Source organism: Labeo rohita, chromosome 1, assembly GCF_022985175.1.
Source record: "Labeo rohita strain BAU-BD-2019 chromosome 1, IGBB_LRoh.1.0, whole genome shotgun sequence".
Taxonomy (NCBI): Eukaryota; Metazoa; Chordata; class Actinopteri; order Cypriniformes; family Cyprinidae; genus Labeo; species Labeo rohita.
In genome coordinates this window covers 22,140,894-22,160,948 of record NC_066869.1, presented here as the reverse complement: position 1 = coordinate 22,160,948, position 20,055 = coordinate 22,140,894, and the positions used below count along the sequence as shown (strand labels likewise).

The following is a 20,055-nucleotide window of genomic DNA, read 5'->3' as shown; positions in this document are numbered from 1 at the left end:
AATGGTCAATTATTGTCATGTTTTGGGCTGTACTAATCGGTCAGACTGGGAAAAACATTTAGAGTACTATCCACCTTATTTTTCAATGCGAAAGTAAGCTGTTTTCTGGTAATGTGTTAGACGTCCGGAAATAACAAGAAGAATATCGAAGTGCAGTAAACGGTAAAACAGTTTGCACTACAAACGAGTGTGTTCATAATTAAGATAATACATTAAAATAATATGGTAAGACACACCAGTTTGCAATATCAAGCAGCAAAACAAGCTTTTTGTGCAGCTAAAAATAGCTGGAAGTGGATGAGACCAGAAGCCAGACACAAAAAATGTACAAATGGCTGCACCCACTCTTATGGGAAAAATAAGGTGGATAGACCACCAAAAGTTATAACAAATCAAGGAGGAACAAAAGGCGTTTCCAGGGCAAGGATCTTGTGTTTGTTCTTATCATTTCTGGTTAGGTAGGTGTAATTGTGAATGAAGTGAAGGTGTAATTAGGCTAACATCTTAATTAATATTACTTGTACATAAACCACCTATTAACTTTAGTTTGTCAAAATATTTCGCCCTTTCCTGCTTACTAAGTCCTTCTCTATATGATTTAGCAGCTTCCACACGTTTTTTTCCATGGTTAAGGCAGCATAAATTAGCAGAACAACGAATTCAGTAGTACATAAACCGTGCAACCTATGTTGTTGTTTAACCTTAATCTTAACTGGCTTGTGAAGTATCCCCTTGTCACTTTAATCTGAGTTAGAAAAAGGTTGTCATATCTTAACTGGGTTGTCATAACAATCTTAGACAATTTCAGTGCATTAAAATCTGCATTTTTAGTAAAAGGGCATGTACGCATGTAAGTGGTTTTGCAAATATGCAAAGATTTGACAAGGCAGACTTTTTGACATTTAAAAAAAATCACTTCCACAGCCCAGACCCTGTAATACTGTAGCTATAGTAACTCCACCTATGCTTTTTTCCCTATGCCAGTTTGTACAGAACTGCTCTTATCGATGACTTGTTTCTTCCTGTGGCATCCTTCATTTTTCCTTTGCCTGCATTATTGATAATGCAAATGCAGTTGTATAGGTATGCAACAGTCAGTTTTCAGTCGAATTTGAGGTACTTTAAATGATTGGAGACATTTGTACCAGTGTTTCATTTTAAAGAAGCCTTCGATTTAGTCAGGGCTGATTAGGGGTATTGTGAATAGGAGATACCATCTCATATGTGGAGTGGTCACAGTATGTCTCAGTATTATCTCTTCTTTCATTTTGAACATTCCCACCTGTTCTCTCCACCGAAATTTGCTGTCACATGTGGACGCTTATTGTATTTGCTCAGAGAGGTGATGAGAAAAGGAAAGTAAGCTGAAAAAAAGGAAATGAAAGAACAGTGTAAGTATGTCTCCCATGGGAAAGCAAGATAAAAAAGGAAGCTATTGCCTGTGATGTCAGCCATGAAAAAGGTCCTCCACCGTTTCGTCTCTCGAGCAGCAGGAGCGACACGTTTAATTAATTAGACTGCGTCTGTCACTTTTAGAGGCAAATCAAAAAGGACCATATGACTTTCCTTCAAGGAGAAATTACCTACTGAATTAACTTGTTTACACAAGTGCTGGGAATATGAACATGCTGGTACAACTTTTTGTTATTTAAATGAAAGCTAGATTGGAACATGCATGAATGAATGTGGAATTTAAGTCACGAGGCAGCCGTAATCACTGAGACAGAACAATCTGATGGATTGGTTTGTACATTTAGTAACATCTGCACTGTTGAGGCTCATTTTACCTCACATCAAACATGAACAAGTGGTCAGTCAAGCAATTTGATTGTCCCATTTGGCCCCTCATCGCAGGGACACTCAGAAGCCCACCGTATCAATGAGAGCACAGACGGCTTTTTCTAAAAATCTGATTGGATGAGCCAATTTAACTTGCTGTGCAAAATCTCTTATACAAAAGAAATGGTGGCGCAACAAGGGTCTATCAGTAGGGAACACTGTGTCTCGCAGAGTATTGTCATCAAACGCTCTGATCTGAGCAGTAAATGGAAGTCACTCGGGCAGTTCACACCAGGGTGTTTTGGAGTCTGGTGGCAGAAAAATACACCACAGCATGTAGGCACCTGCATTTTGGTTCTACAAGCTGGCTCTTCCTGGTACTTCCTGTTGTTTCCCATTCGTTTCTTAGAATGCTTCAGCACTTACCTGTCCCTTTCTATTAGTGTGTGTAACTGACCAGTTAGCCGCTGTGCTATTGTTTCTCCTAAACAATTTACTTCACGATAATAGCATTTGCACTTGACTGGAGCAGTTCTAGCAGGCAAGAAAGGTGACCTATTGGGAAAATGACATCCTGTGACAGCAGCTCTCAGGGCCAGCCTGAGGGTTCCTGGAGAACTGGGTGAGGTCATTAAAATAGGTCTGCCGGTATAAAAATGTCACAACATAAAAACATACACAAAACCACTGCAACATGAGGAGTGGTCTCTTTTCTTTTTGAAAGGAAGCTAAAATTACAATAACACTGTATATACTCAGTTTTTACTCAAAAAGTACTTGTACATTTCACAAAGAAATTAAGGGCCAGTTTTACTAAACAGGGCAAATCAGCGCAAGAGCGCAATTACAAAACAGCACAGATGAGAGGGGATATTTCTGCGGGTGATTTACTAACAATGTGCAAATTAAAGAACAATGTCGCAACATCTCATTTACATATTGACCAACGCAATATACCAAGCGCAGCACAAATAAAGAAGCCACATTATGTTGAAAAGAACCGGAGGCCAAAAAATGAAGGTTTGCTATAAGTTTTGATAGACCTGATATTGCGTGACTCCTAGTTGAGGGTTCCAAGTCATCTTTTATTTCCTGAACAAATAAAACATGGCTTGGCAAAGGAAATGTTTGGATAATGTGTTCTTCTGGCATTTTCCTAGCAACAGTAATTGCAGACAATTCAGGCACAAAATAGTTTAAGGCATGCTTTTCTTGGGTGTTAAATAATGGTGCAAATGCCAGTAATTTGACAAGTGCAAATGTTAGTAAAAACGCGGTGCGTGATACATTTGAATACTCTACTCTCATAAATTTTGCTAATTCATCACTGCACGTCTTTAGTAAAATCTGACAGTACAATTTTAACACCAAAAGACGGTTTGCGCTGGCGCTGTTAGTAAACTGGCCCACCAAAAATGAAAGTTCTGTCATTAATTACTGACACTCATGTCATTCCAAACCTGTAAGACCTTCGTTCATCTTTAGAACACATATTAAGATATTTTTGATGAAATCTGAGAGCTTTCTGACTCTGCATAGACAGCAACGCAACTACCATGTTCCGTCAAGGCAAGGCCCAGAAAAGCTGTTATTTTTGTTTTCTTTGTGCACAAAAAGTATGCTTGTAGCTTCATAAAATTACGGTTGAACCACTGATGCCACATGGACTATTTTAATGATGTCCTTACTACCTTTCTGGGCCTTGAACGTGGTAGTTGCATTGCTGTCTATGCAGGGTCAGAAAGCTCTCAGATTTCATCAAAAATATCTTAATTTGTGTTCTGAAGATGAACAAAGGTCTGGACATGAGGGTGAATAATTAATAACAGAATTTTTATTTTTGGGTGAACTAACTTCTTTGCATCGCTAAGCCATTTTTAGGGGTACAAGGTCTGTGTTTATCGATAGATTGTTATAATATCTGCATCTGTGCAGTTTAAATACAGTATATAAAATATAATGTGGGGGAGCAATCGGTTCCCTATCTACGTTTTCGCTGTGTTCACCCCTCATCACACCACAGCTGTTTCCTCCAGCAAAAATGAAGCACATAAACGCATACTTTATAAAACGATCATGTCCCATTTCATTTGAAAATTTGACTTTCGATAGTTTCTAGTGCATGTGAAGTTTTGCATACTTCAGCTCAGGAAAGAGGCTTGTACTATATGCAAACAGTAAAATTTTGTATTTGTACAGTAAACAGGTGTATTTGTGAGATCAGAAAGACTTGTATTTGGCTTATTCAGTAATCAAACGTTATACCTATCTGTGTAATATTGCAATAAGTATAGTATACCACCCCTATTAGTCAAACATTTTTGTTATATATATTTCTGACGTATTTCTTTAAAATTAGCATTTCTTTCTAGCTACTTTGTATAGGTTTCTATGTAATTACTGGTACTTCTGATTGGGCTGAGGCTGGAATTTAGTGAGTTTGAAATAAAAGTATTTGATGGACGTACACTATGTATCAGGAGCATTGACTCAGTATTATTATCTCATTTTGACCGAGATGGCTTTTAGCTGGTTTTGCATCTGAACTCTTCATATTTAATTTTTGTTATTATATCCTCATTGGGGGCTGAGCCCCCGTAAAATGAAAATCTTAGAATCGCCCCTGTTCCACATATTGTTCTTGAAAAATATGCAAATCGTATCCCTTGACAAGCACTGTTTCTGAAATGCAAAAGTGCTTTAAATATTAAACAGCAAGCACTGCGAAGACAAAGCATGCTTTAAATAGCTCAGACGAATATTTTCATGTTTTTGTTTTTGTTGCGTATGAACATTTTCAAGCACCGAGTGGAATGTGTAAATAATGATATTTTGCATGCTGATAGAGGGATGAATAAATGCAGATTGCAGTGTTACTATTTATTCTTTAACGGTTTACAGCTTTTACATTGCTGTTCTCTTTAATGCCTTTATCTTATTGCGGTTTGCATGCTAGATGTTGAATTATGTATTTAGACCCAAACTCAAGTGTATTCTCCATACTCCGGAGGTGAGTGGCACATCAAATTGTGGCCAATCTAAACTGATTGTTGATTTATTATATGACAGATTTAGTTTTCGCTTCCAGAGTAGATGGAGTGTTAAATGTCCTCACTTCCAAGTTGTGATCTGTATGGTTTGAATGAGCGCTAGGAGCTCCCCTGGGAAGTCTAAGCAATTGCCTACATCTCCTATAGGCTCTTGTAGCACTTGAAAGTCTGCATTACAGGTCATTGCACAGCCATTGTTTGTATATGACGGCATGGCAGTACTTGAATTTCTACACCTTTTATCAAAACTGTGATTGTGATAGCTGAATTCACCACTTACAACTAATACAAGTGTGGTGGAAAAGTAATTTTGCACCATTATCCATAAATTGACCTTTCCTGTCAGAAACTTTCCTCCACTTGATCACAAGTGATTACTTGCATTTACATCAAATAGGTTTTTACCCTGAATATATGTCGATTTTAAAGCCAGTGATTTAAATCACAACCTACAGACAATCTGAGAGGAAAAGATCACTTACCATGATGTGCAGACATGGGATTTGATGTAATTCTGTTCCATTGTCTTAGATCTTGTTTAATTTCTTCCACATTTAAAAGTTGTGTAATTGAAATCGAAAAGCTGTTTGTCTGATGCTTTTGTGCACCACCTAAGCTCTTTTACGCAGATTTCTCTTAATAAACAGCCCACTGTGCTGTGTGATCTCATCTTAATTTTCATAATTGCCTGCAATTGTGAATCTCCCTCGATGCTCAAGCATGTGCCAGTTCCATAAGCATGATAAGAAAACCCATGATGTAATTTTAATTAGTCTATTCAACAGCAGAGCTGTAGAACTCCAGCACTGCTATTATCACGGTATGCTAAATTAAGCATCAGCCCTCTTACTTTCTTATCAGGACTCAGTGACATTTGCATCACTGTCATTCCTCGTGCCTTTTCCCAGAGTCTGTGACGTAACCTTCATCGGTCAGAATGCCAAGACCTTGCCAGACCAATGAGTCTCTTCAAGGATTTAGATCTGAACATAAAGGGAAGCTGAGGAACATTTGACATTGAAAAGCGTATGAGACATTTTTAGTATTCAATGCAAATGAAGCATTGACCCCCAACTGGGTTTCTGGAACATGCAGGTGATGTGGAACATTTTGTGATTGCTCATCAATGCATTAGTAGCAGAGAAGCTCAAGGTTTCTGAATTTAATAAACAGAAAGTGCACTCAAACATCTGCACAGCAATTAATGACTGCATCCTGATTTTGCTACTTTGGTGGCTTCTGCAGTTCTTTGTGTGAGGAATCTTCCCTCATAAGCGTTGAGTGACAACCATGAAATCTCAGCGATGCCAATGTCACTTGCATTTAGATGAGCGTTTCTGAGAAGATGTGTATGAAGTTCTGGCAATGTGTTCTGCTGAGGCCTTTGTGCCTTTAGGTCGATGGAAATGAAGGATGAGGAAGACGGAGAGAGAGAGAAGCACAGTTACAGTGTAGCACTTACAGTAATGGGAAGCACCTCAGTGTTGGTACTTTCTCTATGGCTGGGAATATGTATCTTAGTCATCACTTTCTTTGGTAATTTGTAAAACGGTTATAAAAGCATTTCAGCTGGAATGGGACTTGGCTTAAAAAGCTTTTTTAAAAGCATAGTGATGGACAAGGTTTATTTTTTGCAGGCTTATAATTCTACTGTGGAGGAAAATGTGGCAGTTGGTTTCAAATAAAATCGCTCAGCCCTGTCTGATGCGCATCATTTCCTTTGTTACAGGATGGCATACATAAGATAAAGAGACTGCCTTTGTTACTTTGGACAGTATTAAATCTTGCGATCCAAACAAGAGACAGGATTTGACAAGACAAGAGCAATTCTTTCCTATTTCCTTTTAAATTATTCTTTGACTTGCTTTTTACCAGTTAAGCTGACAAAACAAGAAATGTGCTTCCTTTAAAACACATGAACCTGTGTGATCTTGCATAAATCATAGACAACAGCATGGAGCCCATTCAGACAGATTTGTTTGGAGGAAAATGAAACAACCTTTTGTGGGTTGACTCCATCTGTGCCCCCGTATCTAGTGACTTTTGTTCAGCTATAGTCTTGGACAGAGGAACAGCTTGATTGCTTATGTGAATGTACCATTTTTGCTTCCTTCACCACTGTCAAAATGAAAAGATAACATTCAGGGTTTCTCAAATGCCACTTATGCTTATTTGGCCCAATGGATCCTCAACAGAAGAAAAGAAACTGTGCTACAACAAGGATTTTAATCTCTGCTAGTTTACCCATTTTTGTCACACTGAATAACAGTCACTTATTGTATTTGCATTAAAACACAGTCTGATAGGGAGCGAATTTAATTTATTGTTATTTTATGGCGAGATTTTGTGTTACTTCCGGCCATAGCTGTATCCCTTCTAGTTGCAACCCTTTTAGGAGCTGTAAAGGCTGTCAGTGGTTCATTCAGTTACACCACCAAGGTCTTGATTCTCCAAAATGTTCAGGCAGTTTAAAGCCTTATTCTGACTGTCAGTCCGAATCTGATTTTTGTGCATATCTAATTGGAATCTGATCATGTTTAGCATGTGTGAACAGCAAAAAAAAATTTCACTTGAAATCCGCTTCAAGCTACATTCATATGTAGTTCGAAAATCCTTTCAGTCTGAACACTGACATCAGTGGTTTGTATAGCTTTTTCATGTTTATTAGGATTAGGATTGACAGTCTGAACAAGACTTAAGTCATGGATGGAAGTATTGGAATTGAGTGTGACCTATTTGTTTTTAGGGGTTCAAGCGCGTAGCGCTGAAACCCTATTGTAATTGTTAGAATGGTCACGGATCAGCAATTTCCACGTAAAACTGATCATGCAGACCAAACCGTAAGTCGTAGAGATTTGAAACTTGGAGGGATGGTAGTACTCACCCCCACCTACAAGGTGACCAAGGCTCGCCCCAATCGGCCTGACTGGGATGCTACAGCGAAAAACAGTACGAAATTGCTTGTAACTCCTAAACCATCAGTTGCAGGCTCAAGTGTCTTTTGTCTTTGGAATCCTTGGCTCACAGCATACAAAACACATGTCTCAGATTTGATCGTGAGCATGGCGAAATTTTTGTGTATTCCACATTTTTGAAAAACCTAGTTCTAGTGAACTAGTTCTAGGTTTTTCACCCGATCAAAGCCAAACCAGTGCAGAAAGTTTCTCTGGAGAGTGAATCTCAACAGTTATTAAAAAACATTGAACTTTTGAATCACCGTCGCAAAGAGACGCCAAAACGTTCGAAATAGGGAGTTTTGGTAAAATGCCTGTAACTTCTCAATGGAATGAGATATCTGTGACAGAACACTTATGCAAGAGTTTAATCTGAGTTCACAGGGAAAAAAGCGCAGAGCTTGGCCACTTGGTGGTTGAAAGGGGGGAGAAATATAAAAATGGCTATAATTGCACAAGCATGTGTCCTTTCAACATGAATGTTGGTGTGCACGGTCTTGGTCCAAAGTGCCACAAGTGTCTATGAGGACATTTGCGTATCTTAAAAAACTTGGCCGCCATTGGCCGACAAGTTTTGAGCACCTGTCAGACAAGGTTAATGGATGCCAATCAGAACAAAACTCAGTGGGCCTGTTTGACTTACAGCCCAAGATCTGAGAGATTTTTCAAGGGCGTAAATGATTGTACATTGCACGGTTTTTAGCACATATGTGCAATATTCGTATCATATGATAGAACTCCTCATTCCAGACAACTTTGACTCAAGAACCTCTGCTGTCATTTGTTAAATGATTAAGAAGTTGTCAAAAACCTACTTTTGCGAACTAGTCCTAGTTTTTTTTCCTCAGTCTGGAAAAAAAAAAAAAAAAAAACACTGCAGTACAATTCAATGGACTCTCTAGGTCAATAATTGTTAAAAAGATTTACCCTTTGGGTAGCTATAACGGGGTCATTTAGAAAAGGGGCCTGTCCAAATCTTATGAAGCCTAAAGAAAAACCTGGTGAGCACATGAGACAGTTGATTCTAAACAAGCATGCAAAGTTTTAAGGAGATCAGACCACAGCTGGTGCTATAACAGTGAAAAAGGCTCAAAAACACTGAATTTCTATGGTAAATTACCTGGATTGGCCAAAATGCTTTTTTAATCATTGATTTAAGTAGGTACAGTCTTGCTAAATAATATGTAATGTCTTTTTCCTTACATGCTTAAATGGGTTAAACACTATAGCTGTAATCACTGCTTGCAGCTACATATACTTTTCCTGATATTTTAAATTTTATTTCTTTTTTTGGATCAGTAAAATATTACAATTCTAAATGCTAAAAGGAAAAGGAAATATGTGATTATCCTAGCAGCATATTTACATGTCAGCATGAAAAAAAAAAACCCTGATGGGTTAGATGTCATCATGGGAAAAGTAGGGGAATATAAAGGCAGGTGCATCATATGGGGTTTGACAGATTTGAATGGCATGTTGTAGCAGGTGTTTATTCACATGACAACAGCTCACTGGGTTCCGAGAAAAAAATCTTGGGATGTTAAGACATTTTCATCTTTGTAAAAAACACTTTAAGGGGATTAAAGCTAAGGTCATGTGACAAAGCCTGTGATAAGATAATTTATTCTAAACAGTGGTGTACCAAATTACAATTTAGCAGAATTATAATTATTATGTGTTTATTTATTTGGAATATATTTCAGGGAAAAGACAGTACTGTCTGTCTTTGTCAGTCAAACATGATTGATAGGAAAGCATAACAAGCTACCCAACTCGAGTTACAGTGTCAAACCCAAGTGTCTGACCAGTCAACTTATTCCCATGTCAGGAATCCAAGGCTGGTATTGTAATGCTATTCAAACTCTGTCTTTAGGCACAGAAATCCTTGATTTGTTCACTTGCTACTACAGTACATGTGTAGTATGTATTCAAGGCTATGACTTAAGTCACAATTCGATTAATAGGCTTATGTTGGACATTCATGAATGCCTCATTAATAATACACTTGTTTTAGACCCGTGGCTGCAGAATATGCTGTGTAAGGCTGCAGGGACCATATTGAACACCTCATTAGCTGAAACTGACGGGTCATTGTAAGGGATTGACTACACTGTAAGGGATATTTGAAATATAAAATGAACAATGGAAGATAGGAAATGTGTATATGACTCAGATTCTCTTACTTTCAAGTTGCTTACTTTTAAGAAATGTCAGTTTTTTTAAACACAGACACTTTTTACACTTCACATTTATGAATTGAAATTTCTTACAATCGCTTCTTACAGTAATGCACCGTCTCAGTCTAGCAATCACTTTTCCATCGATTTCTGAAAGGTTTAGTCAAACCTATTTTCTTCATCGCCGAAGGAGTTTGGATGTGCAACAATTACATTCACTCATCCCATTTTCAAGTAAACAAGAAATACTGATTTTTCAAGCTGAAAACTACCTTCATAATAGCATAAATTGTGTTCCCTTTGGTTGCACGTCCAACAAATTGTGCACATTTGACAAATCAATTTTAGGCTGTGCTTTGTTTTCATTTTGATACTAATGTAGAGTTGTTTTCTCTCCACACTTTGGCAGAAGAAGCTCATGGGATTGTTTGTGTATATTGGCTATGGCTCTGAGTGACCCGAGGCTATGTCAGAAATGGTGGCAGGTGAAGCCCATGAGGCTAGCTGTTTATTTCCTCCCAGCTTTTACGAATGTTGATGTGATAATTGAAAGAAGGCGAGACTTTTGGAGTAAACCTTTGCGCTGACTCACCATACAGCAGCTCATTTTTCCTATACATCTCTGCCTTCATTAGGACACTGAAGACATTATGTGATGTGGATCGATGCTGAGGTCTCTCCGCAGTTCATGACTTGCAACCTTCATCATCAATTTTTAAGATTTGACTGACTGATGTCTATGCTCCATGTGCACGTTCTGCATTTTAACATTCAACAATTGTGTTGGATGGAAACAATTGGGCGCCAAGGGAGTCAACCGGATGCATAAAGATAAGATATATAAGACAAAGATATATAAGACCAACTTTGCACTTCATCACACCGTCAGAAATGTCGAAAAAAAAAAAAAATTATAATACTTTTCTCCAGACATTTGTGACTCAGTCCTCCCAGTCACTTTCCTTCATGTGTTCTACCAGCCCCCTTGGGTGATTAAATAATTCACTTCATTGTAAGTTCAGGAAAAGAAATGCACTTGTATAATTCCTCCATTACTTTCTTGTACGTTTAATCACCATTCTGGAGGCAGAACTGATCCATCTACTCCCTTGCCTTTTTCTCCGTGTGAGTTTTCTGTTCAATATCTTTCACATAAAGACATTTCTTGCTCATTTTCCTGGGCAGTTTGTCTATCACTTTGCACCCGAGGAACTTAGCAGTTCGCTGTCCATCTTTTTCACAGACAATCTGCTATCAACAGTTTCCATATATTAGTGAATGAATATTTCTAAGAGCTTTCTAAGTGTTCTTTCATGCTATGACAAACCCCAAGGCTTTATTACGGAACAGAAATGCTTGCATATTTGTTTAATCATGCTCATCCTCTCATATGCACTGACAGTGAAAGAATGACATTTGAGGTGTCATTTTTGAAGCTTCTGCTGGAATTTATACTCTGGTGGGTTCTCCTTATCTTTTATTAAGGCTTGGAGAGTAAACTCTGACCTTGCACTCCATGTATCTATCAATGGTTTTCCAGAACAGCGCAGCTTGTTTTTTCGGTATCACCTCAAGCGGAATGAGATCTAATAAACCACCAAGCGCAACATTTGGTAGAATGTGATAAGCATGTTGCTCTGTCAGTGGTGTTTATGATGTGGAAAAACATCTGAGCCGTGAATTTAAGCAAGCTCTTATCAGGATCATTTACTGAATTTTTGTTGTTTGGTTGTCTAGATGAAATATGTACAACGCAGATATAAACAAACAGTCAATTTAATTTGTACATCTCATTTATCATGCTTTCAGAGCGAGTGGAGGAAAAAGCTGTGGTATTTCAGCATGAGTTGCATCATTTATATCTTTTCCTGAAACCACGAATAACTCATAATGTAACTTTTCTGAATCAGATCATGTACAGTATTCATCAAACGATGAATGCTTATTTAGAGAAGGCAAAACATCATACATTTACAATGCGAAAAAAGGTCCCTTGGCCCCAAATATTTAAAAACACAGTAGTCGTTCTGTTTAATGTCAGCCTTTGACATTTGATTCTCAACAGCCAAATTAATCTTTGGTTAAGAGACATGGATTATTAGCAATAAAATTCTGTTTGTATTGACGCAAATAGGCTCAGCTTACAGGAAGTTCACCCAAAATGAAAATTCTGTAATTTATAAATTGATTAATAACGACCCTCATGTTGTTCAAAATCATGCTTTTATTTTATCAGTGGAACACACACAAAGAAATACACATTGTGTACACATTGTGAAAGCTGTAGCAGATGTACACTAGTGGTAAGGTAGGTTATAGGTTATGCTTTAATTCTTTACGATTTAAAACATTAGTTCACTTCCAAAATAAACATTTCTTGATAATTTACTCACTGCTATGTCATCCAAGATGTTCATGTCTTTCTTTCTTCAGTGGAAAAGAAATTAATAAAAAAAAATTGCCAGTGGATTCAAGGTCCAAACTGCGGTTTCAATGCTTCAAAGGGCTCTAGTCCCAGCCAAGGAATAAGACTTTTATCTAACAAAACGATTGGTCATTTTCTAAAAAAAATAAAAAGTATATACTTTTTAACCACAAATGCTCATCTTGCACTAGCTCGGCCGGAAGTACGTACCCGGTGTTTACAAAGCGAATGTGCAGAGAATGTGCAGATTTTTTTTGTCCTTTTTGAACAAAAGTACACAGGCGAAGAACTAACTGTGTGTGACTTTTTCAAAGCGATTACGTAATGCTTGAAGACATGCATCGCAGAGCTAGTGCAGGGTGAGCATTCATGGTTAAAAAGTATAGATATGTTTGTTTTTATTTTTTGTTAAGAAAGTGACCAATCATTTTATTAGATAAGACCCTTATTATTTGGCTGGGATCATGTATTGCTCTTTGAAGCTCCATTGAAACAGCAGTTTGATTGATCCCCCACAACCGAAGTCCACTATATGGGGAAAATCCTGGAATGTTTTAATCATAAACTTAATGTCTTTTTGACTGAAGAAAAAAAGACATGAACATCTTGGATGACATAGGGCTGAGTAAATTATCAGTACATTTTTATTCTGGAAGTGAACTAATCATTTACTTCCAGTGTCATGGAATTAAGTGCTGATTAAATATTGTCTAAGGCGTGTGTTATGCTAAAACACTGTTCATTTGACTGTAAAACCGCATAATAAGCTACTGCACTGATTAAATGAATGCAGGTGATGGTTAGTGGGAATCTTATGGATAATTAATGTGTATCTCCTCCAGATTGGATCATTAGCTTAAACATCTGCTAAGTAAAACAGCTCCACTCAATCTTATTTAAGAGAGACTGGTCTACATTACAAGAAAAATGTTTTGCTTGCATTTTAAGCTGTGATGCTATTGAGGTTTGCCATTATATAACAGGTTACATTCCTGCACTGCTATGTGCTGAGAGAAGGTGCACTGCATTTATTACACTCCTCAAATATTCTTATGATAACCATCAAATGTGCATCAATTTCTCATCGCACCAGCTGTATTTTGCATTTCTCCCAAGGTTACAATATGTGCACATAAAATTGCATACTGAATTTCATTCAACTCAGGGTTTAGGAAATAAAACTAATTTATAATATGGCTGCCACAAAGATGGTGACTGACAGCTTAACCAATGGGTTTGTTTAAACTGTCTAGTCTGATATAATGTGTACATAATATAAATTTAGTGTTAGTTCTTGAGAAGTATGAAAATGATTGTCTCGCACCATGAGCGAGCAATATGCCAATAGCGTGATGTGGTTAATTGTTGCATTTGTCTCATGCAATTTATCCATGATGTGCACCAAGAAACACGGGAGCCATCTTACTGTCTTTTTGTTGAGGAAACAACATTTCATGCAATGTTCCATGATCCTTATGTGATTATATGTAACTTAATACTATAACATTGCTTTTGGGCACAACAGCCCCTGCCCTTGTTTTTTTTTTTTTTTTTTTTTTTTCTCCTGAACTACTGCGCATTGACCTGTTTCGTAAATGTATTTTACCCATTGATTCGATTCAGGATTCCGTCCAATTTGTCCTTGTCTGTACTTTAACTCTACACCGTGAATCAATCGATCACTTTCTCTCCCAGTGGCACTAGTTAGACCAGTTGTCACATTGTGCATGGCACTGCATCTGACTACAGAGTGTGTTGCGCTCGTGGCTGCGTTCAACAGGAGTCAAGAGACAATCAGGCGCGTTTAAGAACTTAGAAGCGATTTACTTATCGATTGAGAAGACTACAGAATTCTTCAGTCGGTCCATTTTGCATAGATTCCCACTAGATCGACCATTTTTAAGTGACATGTTGCCGTTTTCCGCTTGAGCACCAGAGTCTCTTGCGCGCGTTTGGAACAGTGTGCATCGCGCGCGGTCTCCAGTCCGCCTGAGATATTTTATATCAGAAGATTTCTGGATATTTCGCCATGGCACCGCCACAGAACGGATCTAACCTAACGGGGAACTTTACAAACCAGTTCGTGCAGCCGCCGTGGCGCGTCGCGCTCTGGTCTGTGGCGTACAGCTCCATTCTGGCGATCGCGGTGTTCGGGAATCTGATCGTCATGTGGATCATTCTGGCTCACAAGCGGATGCGAACCGTCACCAATTACTTTCTGCTCAACCTGGCGTTTTCAGACGCGTCGATGGCCGCCTTCAACACTTTGATTAATTTTGTTTATGCCACACACGGTGACTGGTATTTTGGAGAAGCCTACTGTAAATTTCACAACTTTTTTCCCGTCACCTCCGTGTTTGCCAGCATTTACTCCATGAGCGCAATAGCAGTCGACAGGTAGAGTACATGTGTAAATAACATTAAATCACTGTGAGAACTAGATGGATGTCGTGTTCAGTGCACGCTTTCATTAATTCAGTGTTTGAAGTGCAGGATCAGATAAACTGAACAACGCAACATCATCGCAATGGGCCTAAACTTTTTTGTTGTTGTATTTAGAAATGCAATCTTTTTTTTCCAAACCGGTTTCATATAAACGAACGAATTATTGAATGTATATTTAGTTAATTAAATGATTCCATTGCAAAGCCAAATGTAGAAAATAGTTTTATTAAAAAAGTTCACAAAATTGACTCTAAAATGTAGTGTAACCATCGATTAAAAATGTAAATATAAATATTTTTCATTTATTCATTTTTGAATAATCAAATTAAAGTTCCTCTGTTTTTGTTTTTGTCACATGACGACAAAATGGCTCCCATGTTGATTAATTCACACTGACAGTTCTTCAGATATTAATAAATAAATGCCCAAACATATTTTATAAAAATAAGAAGAAAAAGAAGAAGAAGAATGTATGATAAGTACATTATATAATGAAAAATAATATAATTTTTAATTCATAAATGTAAAAACACTACATAGAAGAGATATTTAGTTTATTTTTATTGCAACATTACTTTTATGGCATATAATTTTATATTTTCCACAATTGTTGGTTTATAGGCATGTCACATGTAGTGATGCAATAACTGGTTAGTTCTGACACCATTCCCAAATTAAATGATTTTTTTAAGCCAGTTGTTATGCTTTCAAGTTTAAAATAACAACAACAACAACAACAATAATAATAATAATAATAATGAATAAATATGGAAAATAGTTTCATAAAACATAAAACAGTTCACAAATGTAACTCTGAAATGTAGTGTAACCATCAATTAAATAAATTCAATTAATAAAGAATAAATAATGAATAAATATAAAAGTATTTTTGCACTTTATTTGTATTATATATATATATATATATATATATATATATATATATTTATAGAAATTATGATGATGATTACAGTAACAATAGCTATAACAATAATGTATAATAAATACATTAGATAAATAATAATTGAAATCTAATATATTTTATAGAAGAGATATTAAGTGTTTTTTATATTTATTGCAACATTAATTTTATGGAATGTCGTTTTATTAATATTTTCTACCATTGTTGGTTTATAGGGAAGTCACATACAGTATAGTGTTGCAATAATTGTTTTTCTAATTAATTAAATGATTCCCCTGCAATTCCAATTGTTATGCTTTCCCCTTTTTCCTACTTTTGTTTGTTCTAAAGCAGAGGTGGGGAAGCCTTGATCCTGGAGAGCAGGTTCCCCTGAAGAGTTTAGCTCCTACCCTAAAAAAATACCAACCTGTATCCTGAAGACCTTGATTAGCTTGTTCAGGTGTGTTTGATTAGGGTCTGAGCTAAACTCTGCAGGGACACCTGCCCTTGAGGATCAGCGTTCCCCACCCCTGTTCTAAAGAGTTCTATGTGTATTTCAAATCTGTATTGTGATATGGATTTGTACAAATTTTACAGATTGGGTTAAGATTGATTTAAGCCTCTATTTATGTGTTATTTGTATGCATTTAGTTTGTTTGTTGTGCTCCATGTGTCTGTCATTTTTCTTAACAGGCAAAAGTGCCTCAGGCAGTCGTTCTTACTCATAGCAGAATGCTTGGCTTGAAGTGAATGGCTGTGCAATGATTGTGGGTCGGTGAGCTCTGATAACTTATTTACAGCACCTTCAGGGGGCATCTTTGCAGGTGCAGATGCACATTCATTCTATTCATAGAAATCACACAGTGCAATTGAAACCATAAGCATCGTAAGTATAATTTATTGTATATTTCATAGCCTGAATTGAAGAGCTTAAAACTGAATCAGTTTTGATGATAAATCAGTGGTATTCTTTAAAATGGAAGGTTGGCAAGCAGTTGACACACTAAAAATATTGATGATTACTACTTTTGAAAATGTCTAGTTTAATTTTACTTAGACTGGGTCGCTCATGGGGGCTGCCATGTTGAGATCACATGACGCCTAAGTACTAATAAGTGCTTGCAAGAGCCATTTTCTTTCCTTATAATGGACATCTATGGTGCCCTGAGTTTGAACTTCCAAAATGCAGTTTAAATGCGGATCCCAAATGCGGTTGTAAATGATGCCCACTGAGGAAGAAGGGTCTTATCTAGTGAAACGATCGGTTATCTTCATAAAAATAATACAATTTATATACTTTTTAATGTCAAACGCTCATAATTTTTCCAGTTCATGACAGGTATGTCGAAAAACACCCATCTCATGTTCTCCCTCAACTTCAAAATCATCCTATATCGCTGTTTTACCTTTTTTGTTAAGGGTGTTTGATCTTCTTTGCATGTTCACTTTCACTTTACTTCTGCAGTGCAGTGCAATGATTTTTGAAGTTGAGGGAGAAAATACGTTTGGAGTTTTTCGACATACCATATCTTGAACCAGAATACACAGAGTTCAGGGACAGAAAGGCAAGACAAGCATTTGAGATTAAAAAGTATTTAAATTGTATTTTTTTTTACTGAAAATAACTGATCGTTTTGCTAGATTAGACCCTTCTTCCTTGGCTGAATCGTTTACAACTAAATTTGGGATCGTTTGAAGCCGTATTTAAACTGCCTTTTAGAAGTTCAAAATCAGGGCACCATATCAGTCCATTACATGGAGAAAAATCCTTAAATGTCTCCCCCAAAAAACATAATTTCTTTACGGCTGAAGAAAGAAAGACATGAACATCTTGGATGACAAGGGGGTGAGTATATTATCTGTAAATTTTTTGTTCTGGAAGTGGACTTCTACTTTAAGCTCCATAGTCATGCTTCTATTTTTAAAGTCTATTACACTGATCATTTTTCAAGTTTTGACACTTTTTTATTGTACACCATAAAATGTATTTGCCCTAAACGCATTGGGTAGTGAAATGGATGCGCAATTGTAAATTAAGGGCACAGAGAACGATACAAATAATTTGCATTTGGAACTATCTGAGAGTTAGTGCTTCTATGGCTAGCGCTCATTGATCTTGATCTGTTCTTACCTACAATCAGATGCAGTTATTTGAGTATTGTTTTAAAAGAACAATCCAAACTAATGTGAATGCAATTGATTGATTGCTTGACAAAGTACTGAATGCTGAATAGTCTCAGTGCTGTCGGAGTCAAGTTATTTTACCACAAGCACTGCTTTAAAACTTTTGAGTTATGAGTCAACTCAAACTTACAAGTTTTTTTTATTCCCGCTTTAGGAAGCACAGTATGCTTACACTATCAGAAAAATGTACAAAACTGCAGTGGTATACCTTTTGAAAAGGTGCTAATATGAACATTTTAGGTTCTAATATGTACATTTGAAGTTCTAAAATGTACAATGTAGAGTTAAATAAGGTACAAAGATGGACATTTTAGTTCTTGTACTTTCGAGTACAGTGATAGATTTGGAAAAGGATGGTTAAAAAGGATTTTTAAACAACACTGAAAGACTCTAATGCTTTTTAAGGCTTTATTATTTAATCGAATGCAGAGCAAAACAGTAATATTGTGAAAAATTATTACAATTTAAAACAGCCTGTTTGTATATAATTTAAAATGTTATTTATTCATTTGATGGCAAAGGAAGCCATCACTACGGTCTTTACTGTCACATGATCCTTCAGAAATCATTCTAATGCCAGTTTTGTAATAATGGTTGTGCTTCTTATTACTATGAAAGGTGAAATCTGCTTTTTACTGCTTAATTTTTTGACCAGGGTCATTTTCTTCAAAGTTTATCCACCAGAATTTATTCAAAATAGTTTATTTGTACCATTATAAATGTCTTTGCTGTCAATTTAATGCATCCTTGCTTAAGAAAAGTATTTGTTTTTTTTTTTTCTTTTCTTTTTGTGTACCTTTTTTTTTTTTAGAAGATTGCCACCCTCTCCTTTCTTTCAGATGTCATGCTGAGCCATTTTAATCATCCTTTTCCTCTCAGCACCCTGCTGATTAGGCATCTCAGACTTTAATCTCGCAAACTAAGTAATGTGAAAATAATGCGTATTAAATGGGACTTTTGAACTTCATCCCAGTAACCTTCCCAGATATGGACGATTAGTTCAGCACAGTGTGCAAATGTCAGTATATTTGGGTAAATTATTTTTGATGCTATCTATGGTCCATACATCATGAGCAGTACACATTCTGCAGTTAGTGAAAGATGAACTTTCAGAGTTATGCAATGCTGAACAACGAGTGCTAGAGCTAGATACAGTAGCCGTATCTGACAGACATCACTCTAATGTCAAAATCTATACATGACTTTTTCTGTGTCCTGTCAGTGAAGCTCATGTCAGAAAGTGAGTTGTCACTTTAGTGAAAATGATGGAAGCAGCATAGCTTTTGATTATGTTTTAGACTGATACCTGAAGCTCATGGCCTGAAGCTTGGGTTTCTGTCACAGGTTGAGCTAAACTATGACTTCTGGTTAAATGTCAGGTTAATCAGTTATAATGCTCATTAATGTGAATGGAGATCACTCTAAAATCAACATAACATGCTGTTATATAACATAGAATGTTTTTCTCTTTTTTCCACAAAAAGCTTAAAGTTCACCCAAAAATTAAAATTACGTTATAAATAAGGCTGCCCTCTAAATGTCACAAAAAACAGTTAGTCAGCGAGAAGAGGCTTGGTCGACCAAAATTAGTTCCAGAAAAAAAAATCCACAGGAAGTGGCGAAGTTATGCAGTTTGTGACGGACAGATCATTAATAACTGATCTATGTGGCAATATAGTACATCGAGCAGGACATCCATACGCTCATTCATCGACCTCTTATCTTATCTTCTGAAATATGTATGTAATAGCAACTTTACATGGCCACTTAATCTAATGTTTACCTAGAAAAATGTGCGTTATTCAAGTGTCTGTGTGGAGTGTGAAAGCTGAATAGTAGAATGCTTACTGCATGACAGATGGAGGCTCTTAAAGGGGTCATCGGATGCAAAGTTCACTTTTACATGTTGTTTGAACATTAATGTGTGTTGGCAGTGTATGTACAAATCTACCCTATAATGATAAAAATCCATGCAGTGGTTTTTAATTAATATCCCCTTTTTCACATAGAGCCATTCTCAGATGCCTGAGTGTGTGGCGTCACACAGACAGAGGCCGCTCCCGCCATAGTTGATTGATATGAGCATCTTACCTCAGACCCGCCTTACATCAGCTGTAACAGTCCGACCTCCATTGTATTGATG

General features: G+C 36.8%; 1 protein-coding gene across 2 annotated transcripts in view; it reads left to right on the top strand.

Moving 5' to 3' along the window:
• The first annotated feature begins 14,125 nt into the window (after positions 1–14,125).
• tacr3a (tachykinin receptor 3a) overlaps positions 14,126–20,055 on the top strand; it is a 41,786-nt gene continuing 35,856 nt past the window's right edge. For both annotated transcript variants that reach the window (XM_051116963.1, XM_051116955.1), the window contains exon 1: positions 14,126–14,782. In XM_051116963.1, coding sequence (XP_050972920.1) covers positions 14,415–14,782 — 368 coding nt within the window. In that variant the 5' untranslated portion in view covers positions 14,126–14,414. The remainder of the gene's footprint in view (positions 14,783–20,055) is intronic.